Source organism: Phyllobates terribilis, unplaced genomic scaffold, assembly GCF_046119375.1.
Source record: "Phyllobates terribilis strain yellow unplaced genomic scaffold, ASM4611937v1 Scaffold_11__3_contigs__length_659146591, whole genome shotgun sequence".
Taxonomy (NCBI): domain Eukaryota; kingdom Metazoa; phylum Chordata; class Amphibia; order Anura; family Dendrobatidae; genus Phyllobates; species Phyllobates terribilis.
The window spans coordinates 453,046,548-453,064,606 of record NW_027362771.1 but is presented as its reverse complement, the minus strand read 5'-3'; the positions used below and the strand labels follow the sequence as shown (position 1 = coordinate 453,064,606).

The following is an 18,059-nucleotide window of genomic DNA, read 5'->3' as shown; positions in this document are numbered from 1 at the left end:
GTCTTTTCAGTTTTCCGGAGAAAATGGAGAGCGCATGATTAAAACTTACGGTAAATTCTGTGGCCACCACAAGGAAGCATTGGACTACTTTAAGGATCTACTGTCTAAAGACAAAAGGTTTCAGGCTTTTGTAAAGGTATAGAAAAGATCTTCAGTTTTAACAGTTTAAAGGGAACCAATCCCCTTAAAATAAATCACTGATTTACCTACAGATATGGTGCTAAATTGCATGTAAATGGGAATTAAATCATGTTAGACAATGTAACTGCAAGAGCTGCCACAGGGAGAAAGCTAAGTTATGTTCTCCCTGCAGCCACTAGCTTCCAGTCTACGGGGCGGTGGAGGGGACTGTAACGGATACCGCTCATACAGTGAGCACACTTTAATCTCTTCCGCCTGCACCCTAAGTGACAGCATGCTCAGCAGTGTATGTCTGCAGAGCGGATTGTCACTAAAGGTTCAGGGGGAGAGGTTACATCACACACACACTCTATATTTTGCGGTGACCGTAACAGCTCCCTGGAGACTGGAGGTGAGCGGCTGCAGGGAGAAAATAACTTAATTTTCTCCCTGTAGTTGCACTTTCAGTATACCAGCCTAATGTGATTGAAACGCTATTTACCTGCAGATCACCACTATCGCTATGAGTAAATAGTTTTTGGAGGTGAGAGGCTCCCTTTACCATGCAGCTTGTGTTACCTAACATTCATGGGTCACTCTTCATGTTTGTGTCTGTTTCAGAAAAAAAGTAGCAGCCCCCTAGTAAGGCGAATGGGGATTCCAGAATGCCTGTTATTGGTTACCCAGAGGATTACCAAGTATCCAATTATTTTGGAGAGAATACTTCATTATACAGATGGTAAGTTCTTCATGCAGACATTTAATTGGCCTATATAATAATCATTAGATTCTAGCACTACATGACCATTTCACTGAGGAGTTCTGTTTTTGGGGCTCAGAAATGTGTTACATTGGTAATTGTTAGCCTTAATACGGTTGTCCCCTTTCGGTTAATCTTCGTCCCCGGGCCCTGTTTGGTATAAAAAGAAACCACGCTGCACTCGCTGTCTTCAGGTTCCTCAGCGAGTCTCCGCTGCTTCCGTGTTCTGGCATTGGCTGCGGCACTGACGCCATGTTAGCAGCGCTGCAGTCAGTCAGTGAGCTCAGGGGCTCAGGGCGGGAAATTCCGCTTATACTGGCAAAGCTGCAGAGCTTAATGAGTGCCGCAGCCAATGCCAGACACCGGGAGCAGCGGTAAAGTCGTGCCGGTGGACTCGGGAATTGTAAAAAAAACATTTTTTTACTCCAAGTAGCACCGGGAATGAAGATTAACTGAAAGAGGACAACCCCATGTAATCCATCACTCACTACTAACAGCATTTCCCAGACTTTTATTTGTCACTGCTAGATGGTACATTCTCCAGACTTTAGCCTGTTACTTTTGCTGTTGTTTTTTTGCATATTGATTATTTGCACTAATATATAGGGGCTGCTTATGGGCTGAGCGGGTGATATGCATTTACTATAATAGAGCTGTAGAAACCTACATTAGCTTGTGCCCATATGGTTACAATCTAAGTGGGAGATTACAAAAATAATGTTAGAGGCAAATTTTATTGATTGGACCCAACTAATACTTTGTAACTATAGAAAACCAGTCCTCCCAGATATTATTTTGGTTCTGATAATTTACGCTTAAAAAGAAAATAAAAATAAAGCCCTTCTAGTTTTGAACTATAAGAAATAGTATGTATATCAGAAGAATAAACAATTACTAGTACGTTCGTAGTAACTATAAGAAATTTAGAACGTCACTAGATTATCACGACCCCTAACTGATGAAGGTAATATGCATCCTATGTTTGACAAAAGCTTAAAAGGGGTTTCCATTTAAAATTAGTAAAATCCCTACCATCTTGCTTGTGTTAAAAATAATTAAGTTATCAATGTCATCGCTGCTCCTGATCTTCATAGATAGGCTGCATCGGTGACGTCCCAACTACAGGGCACAAGACTGCTGCAGCCAATCATTTTATGTTAACTTAATGAATTTGATTAATGAACTCAGTGGATTGTCATTTTAGAATTTATTCTACTATTGGCGTAGAATGCTAAAACAGAACAGATGAAGTATTCATCATTTTACCGAATCCCACCTCTCTTGTCTAATTTCCAAGTCCCCACTGGTTTCTGCATGTTGACATTAAGCAGTGATGTTTCAACACCGACATGTGACCACTGCTGCCAATCATTGACTGCGGTGGTGACATAAGTGGTGTCTGCAGCAGTAGCTGATAACATCATGACTGGAGGCCAGGATGCATAGACCAGTGGTGAAAACTGGAAGCAAGCTTATTTGAGTAGCGGAGAAATCACTAATAGTATTATTCATTTTATAGCATTGTAAGTTTTTAGTAAGCTATTCAAAGGGCCCAGACAACCCCTCAAAGTTTTTTTTTTTCTGCCTTTGATATTTTAGAAAATGAGGTGGAACATCAGTCTGTCACCTGCGGCCTGAGCTTGGTAAAGGAAGTTCTAAATGAAGTGAATAATAAAGTAAAAAATTATGAGATGAAGAAGCGGCTCCATGAGATCTATAGTAAGACAGACAGCAAGTCTATACAGCGGATGAAGAGCGGACAGATGTTTGCCAAGGAGGATCTTAAGAGAAGGAAGTTTGTTCGTGATGGTCCTGTATTCCTTAGATCCAACCAAACCAGTAGATCGAAAGGTAAAATATTTTGCAATGAATTGAGTAAAGTATCTGTTAGACTGATATGTAATGATACATTGGTATTATCTGTACAAATAGTTACAGGATTAGCAAGTCAATTCTCCTTATAATTCTCAGACTACTGAAATGTTAGAATCCCCTTGTGGTGCCTTGGAGGACTGTCCAGTTCAGAGGCCCAGCTTTTATATACAGTGACATCTGTACAATTAAGTTGTGTGTTAGTCATTCTCGCCCACGAGCTGTGTCCTGCCAAGAACAACCAGTTCTCCCAGTCTCCACCCTGCTGGAGGAGCATTATGTTTTCCCTGTTCCTTCAACACCAACTTTACAAGGCTTGGTAACCTGGTTTTCTTGGCTATGAATTGTCTCCATCAGCGTAGACAGGGAGGGAGAAAAAACTCATAATTTCAGGCTATTTTTACTGTCCATGAACCATATTGCCTGAGAACAATCATCCTTTCCAGTTAAATCACCAGTTGTAAGACATTATACATCACTGGTCTCCTTGCTGCTGCAAATTGGAACATTTATCTAATTCTGAATGTGTTGGGAAGAGAAATAAGCCAAGTTTGACTATAAAACAGTAGAGCTATTCATGGCTCCATCCACAAGGTTAGGCAAAGAGATGATTGCAGGACTGGCAATGCTGCAGGGCAGGAAGGTTACAGTGGGAGTGTATTACTGTACAGTAAACTTTCTCTTTTGTGCCATGTTTCACAGAGGCTCTAGCTGTTCTGCTGTCTGATGTCTTAGTCTTCCTCCAAGAAAAGGACCAGAAATATGTCTTTGCATCACTGGTGAGGATCATTCACAACAATAAATATTTGGTCTGTACTGTGTGTGTGTATATATATATATATATATATATATATATATATATATATATATATATATATATATATATAGTACAGACCAAAAGTTTGGACACACCTTCTCATTTAAAGATTTTTCTGTATTTTCTTGACTATGAAAATTGTTCATTCACACTGAAGGCATCAAAACTATGAATTAACACATGTGGAATTATATACTTAACAAAAAAGTGTGAAACAACTGAAAATATGTCTTATATTCTAGGTTCTTCAAAGTAGCCACCTTTTGCTTTGATGACTGCTTTGCACACTCTTGGCATTCTCTTGATGAGCTTCAAGAGGTAGTCACCGGAAATGGTCTTCCAACAATCTTGAAGGAGTTCCCAGAGATGCTTAGCACTTGTTGGCCCTTTTGCCTTCACTCTGCGGTCCAGCTCACCCCAAACCATCTCGATTGGGTTCAGGTCTGGTGACTGTGGAGGCCAGGTCATCTGGCGTAGCACTCCATCACTCTCGTTCTTGGTCAAATAGCCCTTACACAGCCTGGAGGTGTGTTTGGGGTCATTGTCCTGTTGAAAAATAAATGATGGTCCAACTAAACGCAAACCAGATGGAATAGCATGCCGCTGCAAGATGCTGTGGTAGCCATGCTGGTTCAGTATGCCTTCTATTTTGAATAAATCCCCAACAGTGTCACCAGCAAAGCACCCCCACACCATCACACCTCCTCCTCCATGCTTCACGGTGGGAACCAGGCATGTAGAGTCCATCCGTTCACCTTTTCTGCGTCGCACAAAGACACGGTGGTTGGAACCAAAGATCTCAAATTTGGACTCCTCAGACTAAAGCACAGATTTCCACTGGTCTAATGTTCATTCCTTGTGTTCTTTAGCCCAAACAAGTCTCTTCTGCTTGTTGCCTGTCCTTAGCGGTGGTTTCCTAGCAGCTATTTTACCATGAAGGCCTGCTGCACAAAGTCTCCTCTTACCAGTTGTTGAAGACATGTGTCTGCTGCTAGAACTCTGTGTGGCATTAACCTGGTCTCTAATCTGAGCTGCTGTTAACCTGCGATTTCTGAGGCTGGTGACTCAGATAAACTTATCCTCAGAAGCAGAGGTGACTCTTGGTCTTCCTTTCCTGGGGCAGTCCTCATGTGAGCCAGTTTCTTTGTAGCGCTTGATGGTTTTTGCAACTGCACTTGGGGACACTTTCAAAGTTTTCCCAATTTTTCGGACTGACTGACCTTCATTTCTTAAAGTAATGATGGCCACTCGTTTTTCTTTACTTAGCTGCTTTTTTCTTGCCATAATACAAATTCTAACAGTTTATTCAGTAGGACTATCAGCTGTGTATCCACGTGACTTCTGCACAACACAACTGATGGTCCCAACCCCATTTATAAGGCAAGAAATCCCACTTATTAAACCTGACAGGGCACACCTGTGAGGTGAAGACCATTTCCGGTGACTACCTCTTGAAGCTCATCAAGAGAATGCCAAGAGTGTGCAAAGCAGTCATCAAAGCAAAAGGTGGCTACTCTGAAGAACCTAGAATATAAGACATATTTTCAGTTGTTTCACACTTTTTTGTTAAGTATATAATTCCACATGTGTTAATTCATAGTTTTGATGCCTTCAGTGTGAATGTACAATTTTCATAGTCATGAAAATACAGAAAAATCTTTAAATGACGTGTCCAAACTTTTGGTCTGTACTGTATATAATATTTATTTAGTGGCAGAATGATACAGATTCGTCCTCATGCTTGATAATTCTAGGGTTATTCACATCTTCATAAATGAGTATTTTCAGATAGTGTTTACTAAAATCTCCAGCCGTTCTTATGCTATTAACTCTTTTGTACATGTCGACACCTTGGAGACCGTCCACTGCTGCTAGAAAGGAGGACATTTGCAGTGCTTAGAAGTTCTATTCTTTTAAGCTTGTAAGCACTATTTTGAAGCTGGCCTGGATCCCTTGGGTGCGTTGTTACCTCCTAATTCTGGCCAGCGTCACTGCAGTGCTTACAAGCTAGACAGCAGGGGTGGTCGGTCTCCTAGGCAATGAGCTTTAAAAGTGTTAGTGTCTCAAGAACAGCTATACATTTTAATAAGCAATGAATTGCAAAAGTTGCACTCTCTGACAATATCCACCTATGAAGATGGGAATAACACATTAAGTATGCTCAGAGTTTGGCCCAGATTTCTTAATTATTTTACACTTGGTTTGATAGACATTGCACAGATTAAAATGTTGCATCTAAACTTGCACAACACTTCGCATCGTTCTTACTGCAAAAAATAAGATGCAAGAAAAACAGTCAAACTGTAAACCAACATGTACACAAAGGTTGTAAAGATGCTGATAATTGCACATGGCAGCCATATTAGAACATTCAAGCATTAGACATGCACCTAGTCAGAAATGTGGGTTGTTTTTATCTCAACCACTATCTGCAATTCCATATTGGCCTTCAGGCCGCTTTTTAGGCCCGTGTTTGTCAAGTCTCCCAACTCCTCTTTTTATAGATAATCATAATGGAGCACAATGATGATTGATTTTTTTTCTTTTTTTGTATATCTTAAGGAGCAAAAATCAACAGTGATTTCTTTGAAGAATCTCATTGTGCGGGAGGTGGCACATGATGAGAAGGGACTGTTTCTGATCAGCACGGTAGGAAAAGACCCTGAATTAGTAGAAGTACTTGCGAGTACAAAAGAAGAGCGAAATAGCTGGATTGAAACCATCAAGCAAACAATGCAGACCATGTAGGTTGCTAAATGTTACCTCTGTAGCGAGCCCCACTCTGTGCATTAGCAGTCACTCACTGTCATGATTTTTACTCATAGGGAAAAAGATGAGGATGAAGGTGTTCAGAGTGAATCTGAGGAAGAAAAAAGAAATTGGGATGCTAAAGCCAAAGAATTAAAAGGTAATTTTCTGCATCATATTGTAGTATTTTCTTCTGCCCACAGGAAACGTTACACTACTTTATATAACTTTCTCAGACCACAGAACCAATATGGTCTCTGTTGCTTACTCGGCCTACACTCTTCTTTTTTGGTCACTCCCGAAGGCTATGTGCATTGGACATCTTTTTCAGGTGGAATCCGTCTGAAAAAGAGCCTTAAAAAATGAACGTAATGCACAGTAATGTAAAAACAACGTTGCTGTGCACAGGTTCTTATTCATGTCACTTCTTGTAACCGCATCAGGGGTCAGAAACTGTGAAGCGGTTAAAATAAGTAACATGTTCGTTCTTCAGGCAGCTTCATGGCGAAGCCACCTGCTCTTTATACCTAGTATACAACAAAGACCGGCAGCATTTTCCTGAAGCGTTTGTCTTGGAAAGTTCCACCAGTGTCCTAAAGACGCCATGTGCACACAGCCTCAGGGTAAGGCCCACGGAGTGCTATTTCCCTGCAAAATCACTTGTCTGTAAATGATCTCCTAATTTTCTGGGTGAAATAGATGGTACCATGCAAAATCAAGTAATTGCTTAATAATGGCAACAAACTGGCCGCTGTGTCTGGCCTTACTCTTGTATCGAACCTTCAGTACAGATGCTCAACCAGTGCTGTAGCCAAACTGCTCCTTGTTATGGTCCACAGATGGGGGGAGGTGATGGATGTCCACCTTTTTAATTCCTATTCAGTGCTCTTGGGTACACATGCTGCTAGAAGTGAGATGCTATAAGCAGATCAGTTGATGCAAAAGCAGGTACACCATATCTGAAGAGTCTCCTGCAAAGTCACTTTGAGGCCTGAAACGGAGGATGCATGCGTCATCAGCAATACTGCCCGGTCTACCCCCACATTTAACCTTCCAGTGGAGGGATGCATGCCTCATCAGCAATACTGCCCGGTCTACCGCCACATTTAACCTTCCAGTGGAGGGATGCATGCCTCATCAGCAATACTGCCCAGTCTACCGCCACATTTAACCTTCCGGTGGGGGGGATGCATGCCTCATCAGCAATACTACCCGGTCTACCCCCACATTTAAACTTCCGGTGGGGGGATGCATGCCTCATCAGCAATACTGCCCGGTCTACCCCCACATTTAAACTTCCGGTGGGGGGATGCATGCCTCATCAGCAATACTGCCCGGTCTACCTCCACATTTAACCTTCTGGTAGGGGGGGGGATGCATGCCTCATCAGCAATACTGCCCAGTCTACCGGCACATTTAACCTGGTGGGGGGGATGCATGCCTCATCATCAATGCTGCCCAGTCTACCGCCACATTTAACCTTCTGGTGGGGGGGATGCATGCCTCATCATCAATACTGCCCAATCTAACGCCACATTTAACCTTCCAGTGGGGGACATACCTGGGAGCACCTGTGGAGCTGGTGCACACATGGCAGAGTGCTGATCTTTAGATATTTCCTGTTTCACTAGCTGCTTCTGTTTGGTTATTTAAGAGTATTTTGGTACGTACAGCAAATAATTTCCATTTTCCGGGGAAGGGGAAATTGTAATTTTCCTGGACAAGTTGTTCCACCCATGTCCAGCAGAGGTCAGCAGTACGTGCATAAATAATGGCTGAATGTACGGGACCCGTCACTGCAAGTTGTGCGAAGCCAGAAGTAGAGATTTGACTTTTCTTTTTCCTCCAATAACAGAACAACTTCAGCAAAAGGACGATCAGATTATTGGTCTACTTGAAGAAAAAGAGAAGATATTTCAAACTTTGGTGGATTGCAGTAGCCATGAAAAGAATTTCTGTGTGTCGGGAAGAATTCTTTTCCGCGCTAATACAGAGGAGGCTCCACGAGGAGAGACTTTAATAAAAAGTGCAATAAAAGAGGGTATGGGTTTATATTTTAATATTTTCATATCAGTTAGAAAAAACTAAATTGCACATTAATTATACAGTAGAAGCATTTATTATCTGTACACAGGTATGGTGTATAACAGTTGGGCTATTTTTACATGCTTGCAGTTCATTATCTTACTTATATTAGAAGTGTCCCACAACCGTGAGCTCTGCATTGGGGTTAGGCAGCGGGGGCCACAGATGTTAGAAGGGGGTGCCTTTTCCTTGCAGAGTCTTGTAGTGATGCCATAATTTTGGCAAGAGAGGGGAGAAAATAAGGATAGATATTGTTCAAACTAAAAAAGAAAACTACTATGGACAACAATTCACATTTATTACTGTTTTTTTTTTTTTACCTACAGTTGAAACGCTTCAAGTGCTGTTAAACCAGAATCTGTGGAGCAGCATCGTGCAGCAGCAGGCTCCCAGCCCCGCAGACCTGGAGGCCGGGGTGGGCTGCGTCTCTCTACCTCGAAGAGCAGAAACCTTTGGAGGGTTTGACAGCCACCAACTTAATGTCTGTAAAAGTAAGTATATTGCACTGTATTAAAGGGTTTCCCATTCCCATCTCAACCTTCCAATGGGAATAACTCCGACTATTGGAGGTGGGATATTGATAAAGCGGTTTCTATAACTTCTATTGAACTTCTGAAGCCCCAGGGCAGAGTTATTCCCAGGAAAGGCTAAGATGGGAGTAACACTTTAAAGGGAATCTGTCAGCAGGTTGTTGCTACCTCATCTCAGAGCAGCATGATGTAGGAAAAGTGACCCTGAATCCAACGATATATCACTTGGTTTACTGCGTGCAGCAGTTGTGATACAATCCAGATTCTTAGATGCATCATGAGGCTGAGCTCAGAAAGCTAACCCTGCCCACACCAGGCTCTGTATATACATAGTCTATTGACAGTGAGCTACTTATCAAAGGAGGGGCAGAGCCGGACTAGAAGTTGTGTGCACATCCGACCTGGCGCTGATTATGTCCTAGTGATAAAACCTTCATTGTAAATAAACAGCACACAGCCTGATAAGTGACACATCATTGAATTCAGCGTTTTAACCCCTACATCATGCTGTTTTCAGATTACATAGCAAAAACCTGCTGACAGATTCCCTACAAGACCTATTCCACATAGGTGAAGATAAACATAGAAATGTTCCTATTCTTGTAGGAATCACTGTTTCATCCTTCACATTGTGTTATTGTAAAGCTTCCGATGCACTTTGAGAATAAGTTGTACCTTTAAGTATATTCGAAAATCTTGTTGCTACATCTTTCCATTTTTCACTTGAAGGTGGAGAGAAAGACGAGGGAGAAGATGCTCAGGATTTACGGAGGACAGAATCGGACAGTGTTCTAAAAAAGGTACCGACAGCTTGTATATTATTTAGTCCATGCAGCTTTTTCTTTTAGATTGTATTATGTTTGTTATATAAAAAATGGTAATTGCCAAAATCTGTTAATTGTAGAGCTTTTGTCTCTACAAAAGATCCAAATAATCTCTGGAAGACGTGACACAGGCTAAGTGCACACATAAATATTGCCATAGCCCCCCATTCAGAAGTGTGTTCTTTTGGCGTCCGTCTGGCGGGCATACATCTGCATGCTATTTACATGTATCGGAAGGCACAGAAGACTGCTCCGCTACCTGTATAGGAGGCCTCCTCTAGAAACACATACTGTGCAGAATACTATGCTGGAAGGATATCTAGGCGTCCATCCAGAGTGTAGGCACTGTAGGGCGTATACCTAATGAGCAAATGCTCCCAGCCATGGCCACGAAAGCCCTCGCCACCTAGTCTGAGTGCACCCTGATGATATGACTTTTCTGAGAACGTTTAGGGGCTGATTTATCAAGACATCAGTCTTAACGAGGGGATATGTTGGAGTCAGATGCTCCTGATTGATTAAGAGGCACATTTGCCTCAGTGTTGCCATAAATCTTGCTCCACTAATGGACTGAAATAAGATTTCTGGCATAAGTAAGAATTGGGAATTAATCCGTATTTATTATATAGTCAGCATTGGTATAAATGAAGCGGTTACCTATCTCATATACAACCATTCCTAATGTACTATTTTCTATGTCTTGTAGGGGGTGAATCCCAGTGTTATGCTTAAGAGAAATGGGGAGGTAAGCTTTTGGCCATATTCCTTTCCTACATATATATATCGGCATTGTACTAGTGTACATTGCTAATTTAATTTCACTAATTATTTCCATTTGTCCTTTTGGATCTTGGCAGCACGTTCTCCAAACAGTCACCAATCTTCACAAACTTCTGAGCAACTTGCAGGTAATATGTGTTTCCATTGAAAGTTTTCATTTTATTTTTTATTTTTTTACCTTGAATGAGGTGTTTTAATCTCTGCCATTTACTATAGGCTGTGGTGCTGCAACAAGACACCTTTATTGAGCATCAGAAGCTGAGGCTAAGTGAGAAGCCCCTCTCCCGGACCTCCTCAAAACCAAAGTCCTTGGCTGAACAAGAATCGGTGGAGCAGCTGCTGCAGGACATGGTTAATCTGGATAAGCCGCAAACAGACCACCAGGTAGTGTAGTCTAGAGCATGAAATGTTGGGAGTGATTATCTGGTAGGTGCATCTCTAGCAGCAGAGATTAGAATAAGTGGAGAGGAGCGATGCATCCATTTCCAAGAGTGCTTCTTGTTAAAGGGGGAATCCACTAATGGCCCCAGGGTGCATTTAAGAAAAAAAAAAGATATTTGGCTCCAAGTTAGTCCCTCCTCCTCTTTTGAGCCGTGCAATCCCCTTCCCTGTATTCTGAGGTAAATAATGTTACTCGATCGCTGCAGTCAATCAGTAGTCACTGATCAGCTGCCACTTTACATTAATGTCCAAACGGAATAAACACAGTTAGACGTAGTTGTGGCTGAAAAGATTTTACCACGAATAAAGTTCATTTTAATCAATAGATCTTGGAATATTAATAAGTTTCACAATTGACTGTATTTAAATAAAATGTTCCTGTGCTGAGATAATCTTATACATGTGCCCCTGCTGTGTACCGTGTAATGGCTGTGTCTGACCGTACAGGAACATGGTCTGATCATACCACACAGCAAAAAAGTATACAGACATTACAGCATGGTAAATGATTCTCTTTAAAGTAAAACATTGGGATTTTCTGTTTTTGCATTTTCGTTTTTTGCTCCCCTTGTTCCCAGAGCCATAGCGTTTTTATTTGTTGGTCAATATGGCCGTGTGAGAGCTTATTTTTTGTGGGACGAGTTGTACTTTTCAATGCCATCACTGGTTTTACCATATCGTGTACTGGAAAACGGTAAAAAAATTCCAAGTGCGGTGAAATTGCAAAAAAAGTGCAATACCACAGATGTTTTTTTTTTTTTTTTTACCACGTTCACTGAATGCTAAAACTGACCTGCCATTATTATTCTCCAGGTCATTACGTCTTCGTAGGCACAAAACATGTACAACTTATTTTTTATTTAAGTGGTGAAAACAAATTCCAAAGTTTGCTAGAAAAAAAAAAAAGCGCCATTTTCCAAGACCCGTAGCGTCTCCATTTTTCGGGATCTGGGGCCGATTGAGGACTTATTTTTTGCACACCGAGCTGAAGTTTTTATTGATACCATTTTGGGGTAGATCCGATGTTTTGATCGCCCGTTATTGCATTTTATTGCAATGTTGCGGTGACCAAAAAACGTAATTCTGGCGTTTAGAATTTTTTTCTCGTTACGCCGTTTACCAATCAGATTAATTCTTTTTTTATATTGATAGATCGGGTGATTCTGAACGCGGCGATACCAAATGTGTGTATTTTTTTTATTATTATTATTATTTTATTTTGAATGGGTGAATGAGGGGTGATTTAAACTTTTATATTTTTTTTTCATATTTTTAAAAACATTTTTTTTTTCACTTTTTGCTTGCTTCTATAGTCTCCATAGGAGACTAGAAGGCGCACTTGTCTGATCGCCTCTGCTATATAGAGGTGATGAGCAGATCACCTCAATGTAGCAGAAATGGTCCTGTGCTATGAGCGCCGACCACTAGGTGGCGCTCATAGCGATCTTTACATGACAACCACTGGAGTCTGCTGCAGACCCAGGGTTGTCATGCCCACGCATCAGTGACCCGTGGTCATGTGACGGGGTCACTGATGGGCGGGGTAAGTGACGCTCTTCCGGTGCGGCGATGTTAAATGCCGCTGACAGAGATTGACAGCGGCATTTAACATGTTAACAGCCGCGGGTGGATCGCGATTCCACCCACGGCTGTTGCGGACACATGTCAGCTGTAAGAATCAGCTGTGCCCGGTTCAGTGCGGGCTCGGCGCCGGAGCCCTCACTGAACCGGGGGTTACAGCCTGGTGCGTACTAATACGGCAGGGAAATGTTTTACCTCATAGAAATAATGAGCTGTGATCCCGTTCTGAAATGTCAGTATACTTTTTTTTCTCCTCCTTTGCCCAGGTGATGTGGTATGATCAGACCATGTTCCTGCACGGTCAGACACAGCCATTACACAGTACACAGCAGGGGCACATTTATAAGATTATCTCAGCACAGGAACATTTTATTTAAACACATCCAATTGTGGAACTTGTTATTATTCCAAGATATATTGCATAAAATGAACTTTTGTTTGTGTGAAAACTCCTTTAATTATTGTCAGCAGACATGTGGGGAACACAGGGCTGAGCAGCACTGTTTTTTTGTTTTTTATTTTATGTGGACATAATTAGAAGCCAAGGTGGCACATGGCAGAATGGACATGGGGAGTCTGTTCAGCAATGTCTTAAGTAACCCCTGAGTAACAGGTGATTCAGCTAGGAGGCAAAGTGCAATAAATTTGTTTTTACATACAGGCCCGATTCATTAAAATGTTTATGCCAGAAAACTGGTGTAAAACACTTTGAAAAGTAAAAAAAAATTGGGCAACAAGGAGTTGTGCAAATAGTTTGTTTCTTTGCGTTTTCACGCCACTTTTGGGCAGCACTGCCAAAATAGGCAGTGCTGGGGAAGAGATGTGGTGGACAGGGCCTGGCTTATTCTGTCCATCAAATTAATCAAAATTATCAACATTCCGTAAAGCAGAAATGTTACTCCAGTCCTTGTCTGCAGTAACATTTCTTTGCAGGTTCGCAGGTGGGTGACACTGATGTGCTCAATTCATTACGTGGTGTGTGCCTACTAATGAATTTGGTGCATCTTATTCCTGCAAGCCCCTCATTAAAACTGTGATATGAAATGTCAGTCTTAATAAATGGGGGCCACATTCTCCTTGCTCCCTTTCCCAGTACGATCCAAAATTAGTTCTAGGAGCTCTGGGTAGGTCTGCAAGGAACATTTCTGCAGTGGAAAAGCCTCACCAAGTAGTGGGAGAGTAATACCCAGCTGAGTCTTGTATTTGGTGATTGGTCATGTATTACGCACGGCACGCGGTATTACTATCTGGGAATGAACATTACTTATTAAGTCGTACAAAAGGATTTTGTGAGATTGTGACTGTATGGCCACTAAGTTATGAAAACTGTTACATGACTGCTGTTCACTGTTGGGTACATATGTTCAGTATTCAATCAGTATTTCACATCAGTATTTGTAAGCCAAAACCAGGAGTGGAACAATCAGAGGAAAAGTATAATAGAAACACGTCACCACTTCTGTATTTATCACCCACTCCTGGTTTTGGCTTACAAATACTGATGGAAAATACTGACCAAATACTGAACGTGTGAACTTGGCCTTATTCTGAATATATCCTCTTTTTCCATTTTGTTTAGGTTATCCTTCAACAAGAAAAACCTACCCGGGGCCCCTCACAGCCAGACGGCACAGATTCTTTAAAAAGATATTCTAGCGCACCAAAATCGGAAACTTTGGACTCTAAATCCTCTGCTGTTCCCAAAAAGGACACATTGTCACGGACAGAGAGTAAGCAAAAAGGAAAAGGCCATTTCAGTTTGCTTGGAAGCCAAAGTAACAAACCAGCCGAGGGTCCGACCACCAATCGCCTTTTTAACTTGTCAAAAGCAAAGGAAAAAAAGGATAAAAAGAAGAAGTCAAAAGGAAACCATTGTCCTGGTGAGCGAGCACGTTATAATGAGCCGCATGTGACCTTTACAGACGGCGGCGGCTCACACCCTGTGATTTTCCCCATAGGCATGGCTATTGTCTGTGTAACTCCACGGAAAGCCTGAGAATATATTTATTTTGTGTGTGAAAAATCAGCTATAAAAGATTTTGCTACATGAAATGATAGCTTATGTATCCATCTTTTTTTCCAGATTCTGTTCACGTTGAGGGAGTGTCTCAGGAGGAGGAGATCTTCTGCTGATGGTATCCTCTGGAGGACACGTGTGCATGCCGATTACTGTACATTCTTCTTCTCCATGCCGGGGACATTGGCTACCATTTAGGAAAGACATGGACAATCTCCTGCCTATATTTCTTACTATACCACTCATTCAACAGCCTGACATTTTTCTGGAGCCTTTTTTATTTGGAACTATGAGAGCAAATCCAGGAAAGGTCTCCAGAAGACATGCGAGTTACAGGTGCATAATGATATCTGCGGCCTTCATTATCCATTCTTCATTGTTTCTTCCCCAGTATAACCGCATGAATTGTCCTCGGAGGTATCAGCCGTTCTAGATTTCTATCTGGTGCCCAGCTGTCTCCTTCCTGCTACTTCCTTCCAAGAGTTTTGTGCTCATTCTTAATAGGATTGTGTATTTGCTTAGGAAGAGAAAGGGTTAATGAAATCTGTGTTCTGATGTTTAAATTAGGAAAAAATACCCCACGTGAAATGAGTTACTTATTAATTTGTTGGCTTGGCGGTACTCTGGAAGGAGACATCGGCTTTATTGTTTTTCTTGTGGTCGGTACAGATGCGCAAGTCACATATTCAGGTTTTGGGGTTATTTTGGCAGTAGAGGGCGCTGTAGGCTATGGAAAAAAACGTAAGCTAAAAGCTGGTCCTTTCTATGCCAAGTACCTTGTGACCGCAGTATAGTTCTCTAGCCTCACACACGCTATGTCGGCTTGCCCTGTCTTGTCTTATTTTTCTTTTTTAAAATACCAACCATATTGTTATCTCTCCATGGGAAGTAATCTCGTACAAGTATAATCTGCTTCTGTTCTGTCCTGGTACAAATGTGCCGCTCCCTACAAAAATCCACAAGTCCTAAGAGATGCAGCCAGTGTTCTTCTTCATAGGATTGTTTGTTAGGTCATATTTTTAGTGTGTACGTATACTGGAGCTGATACAGGTAGCACAGGAGAAGGCAATGAGATGTAAGCCGTGGCAACTAGAAACCTGGGCCAATATATCATTATTCTTCTATGCAGCAACGGCGTCCCAGCTCTGGAGCAGCCACAGCTGGGAGAGGCTATATTCTCTCTGCTGCCACTCGCTTCCAGTCATCGGGACGGACCAAGGGTTGCATCAGTTATCTCTCACTACACAGTGATGGCGCTGTAATCACTCCCGGGCACATTAATTGGCAGGCTGATCTGCAGAGTGTGTGCGCGTGCGCAGGGTGTGTGCGCGTGCGCAGGGTGTGTGCGCGTGCGATGGGTTGTCATAGCGCTGTAATCACTCCACTGTACTAACTCTCACTGTGTATTGAGCCCACTTTTATGACTATGCACACATTGGGGGGATATAGTTTAGTAGTCACATTATCAGCATTTATCAGTCGTGATAAATTACTGGCTGCAGACATGACAGCTCATCTTCTGCAATGTCTGGAAATGGGGAAATGTTCCCTTTAATATGATCGCTGTGCTGTTAATGTGGATATGATGATCTCATGATGAAATATAACTTTTTCTTTTTAACCCTCCCAAACCCTCTATGGCTTTTTATAATAGCACAGAGGTATAATAATGAAATGTATTAGCAATAAACAGACAGTATAAGTGGGTGCCTGGGGCAGAAGTGACCTAAACTCGGCTGTTCACATGTCCGGTGGGTTTCTACAACTTCTCCCAGTGTGGCACCAATATGCACTTTACATAAGGCTTTCACCAATAATAGCTGAATTTCTAAAACTGAAGACAATCAATGATGGCCAGCGGGTAGTGGTAAAGGTAACGGGGCGGTGTTACTCCTGTATTTCCCAATATAGAAGGTGCTCATTCTGTGAGCGTCAGTAAGGCGAGGGAGTGAGGCGCAGTAACTGAAAAATGTACTAAGTTTCTGCAGCACCTGCAGGTCTTCCACTATTTGAGAAATAATAAAATAGTACTAAAGTAGTTCTAGATGATTTCCAAGTAGAATAGTAGAAAATACACATCACATTGGCTATGTAGCCTTATTCTTATCAAAAGGTCATACGTCAAAAAAAAAAAAAAAAAGTGCAGTTCTTCACGGCAACCAATCCGATACGTACATCTTTTCTTTTTTCTGTAATTGTAATTTTATATGGACATTTATAATGGGGAGTTGCAGAAACCAGACATTTGGCTCAAAAGCATCATTGAGATGAGCCTACACTTTTCTTTTTACGAATCCTTCTATGCCCATACACCTTTACTAGCTTTTCCTACTGACTTCCCCCATAGAAATGCGTGTTCAGTAGTGTTGAGTGAGTATGTTCTGATAACCCTCCGAGTATTTACAGCTGCTCGGTGATATGGTTGAATCGCTCCTGTGTGCATGATTTGCAACTGTTTGACAGCTTTATTACATGTGAGGAATGTCTATTTCTTACACATTCCTCACATGTAATAAAGCTGTCAAACAGTTGCAAATCATGCACACGGGAGTGATTCAACCATATCACCGACCAGCTATAAATACTCGGAGGGTTAACAGAACATACTCGCTCAACACTAATGTTCAGTAAAGCATGTGTCTTTAACAGGTTGAGAGGAGTCAGTGACTATCCTATCTTCTGTGGGACCATAGTATTCGGCTTGGTGGGATCCCACATACCCTTTCCTTTCCCCAATAGAAGTGTTGTGAGGGAACCCGATCCCAGTGAAATCAGTGGGTTCAGCTAACTTCTGTCCATTGTGTATGGACTCCTTGAGGACGGGACTGGTTGCTGTAAGCAGCATTGCTGTGCTATACATGTGACTGCTCCTACAATGCAGAATGGGACTTGGATCTGTCGCTCCAGAGTACGTCATGTGTAGATCATAGTGCCGACGGGAATCGATCAGACCACTGCTTCCATATTCATGTGAACACTACATTCACATTCTTCAGGGACTTTGCCACTGCTTTGTCACGCGACCCACCCACTATATAATAAAAGTTTAGGCTAGGACTATAATGTTAGCTTGCACCATTGAAAATTATTGTGTTACAATGGTTTAATTATAATGTAAAAATGCTGTAAATATAGAGGTTACATTGAGAAGCCAAATCTCCCGGCACCGCCAGCCTCCCATCCTGTGTGTTGTATATTAGCGCACGTTGTATTTCATTTCCAGTATTTTAGCCCTGTGCGTCAGTACACTCTGGCCATAGACCGCACAGCGCCAGGCCTCCGCCAGGCAGGTATGTGCCATCTAGGGGGGATATATGTTGGGTATAAAGCACCTTTCTTAAAGCTTTAAATGCATTATTTGACTTTTTTGCTGCTTGAGACCTCACCAAAGTTGCTTTCTCAGAAATAAGAGCACTTATATGTGTGCCGAGTGTGGTCTAATATCACAGAAAACTGTATTAGAGGCCCTGTGCAACAAACAGGC

The 18,059-nt window shown here is 41.9% G+C and overlaps 1 protein-coding gene across 4 annotated transcripts in view; it reads left to right on the top strand.

The window, feature by feature from the left end:
• AKAP13 (A-kinase anchoring protein 13) overlaps positions 1 to 16,978 on the top strand; it is a 269,973-nt gene extending 252,995 nt beyond the window's left edge. For 3 of the 4 annotated variants that reach the window (XM_073653290.1, XM_073653288.1, XM_073653289.1), the window contains 14 exons: positions 11 to 136; positions 742 to 859; positions 2,480 to 2,731; positions 3,455 to 3,531; positions 6,132 to 6,313; positions 6,395 to 6,477; positions 8,173 to 8,358; positions 8,729 to 8,893; positions 9,662 to 9,732; positions 10,463 to 10,501; positions 10,614 to 10,664; positions 10,753 to 10,920; positions 14,138 to 14,438; positions 14,642 to 16,978. In XM_073653290.1, coding sequence (XP_073509391.1) covers positions 11 to 136; positions 742 to 859; positions 2,480 to 2,731; positions 3,455 to 3,531; positions 6,132 to 6,313; positions 6,395 to 6,477; positions 8,173 to 8,358; positions 8,729 to 8,893; positions 9,662 to 9,732; positions 10,463 to 10,501; positions 10,614 to 10,664; positions 10,753 to 10,920; positions 14,138 to 14,438; positions 14,642 to 14,691 — 1,869 coding nt within the window. In that variant the 3' untranslated portion in view covers positions 14,692 to 16,978. The remainder of the gene's footprint in view (positions 1 to 10; positions 137 to 741; positions 860 to 2,479; positions 2,732 to 3,454; positions 3,532 to 6,131; positions 6,314 to 6,394; positions 6,478 to 8,172; positions 8,359 to 8,728; positions 8,894 to 9,661; positions 9,733 to 10,462; positions 10,502 to 10,613; positions 10,665 to 10,752; positions 10,921 to 14,137; positions 14,439 to 14,641) is intronic. The other variant, XM_073653291.1, reaches the window with a different exon arrangement.
• Positions 16,979 to 18,059: the final 1,081 nt, after the last annotated feature.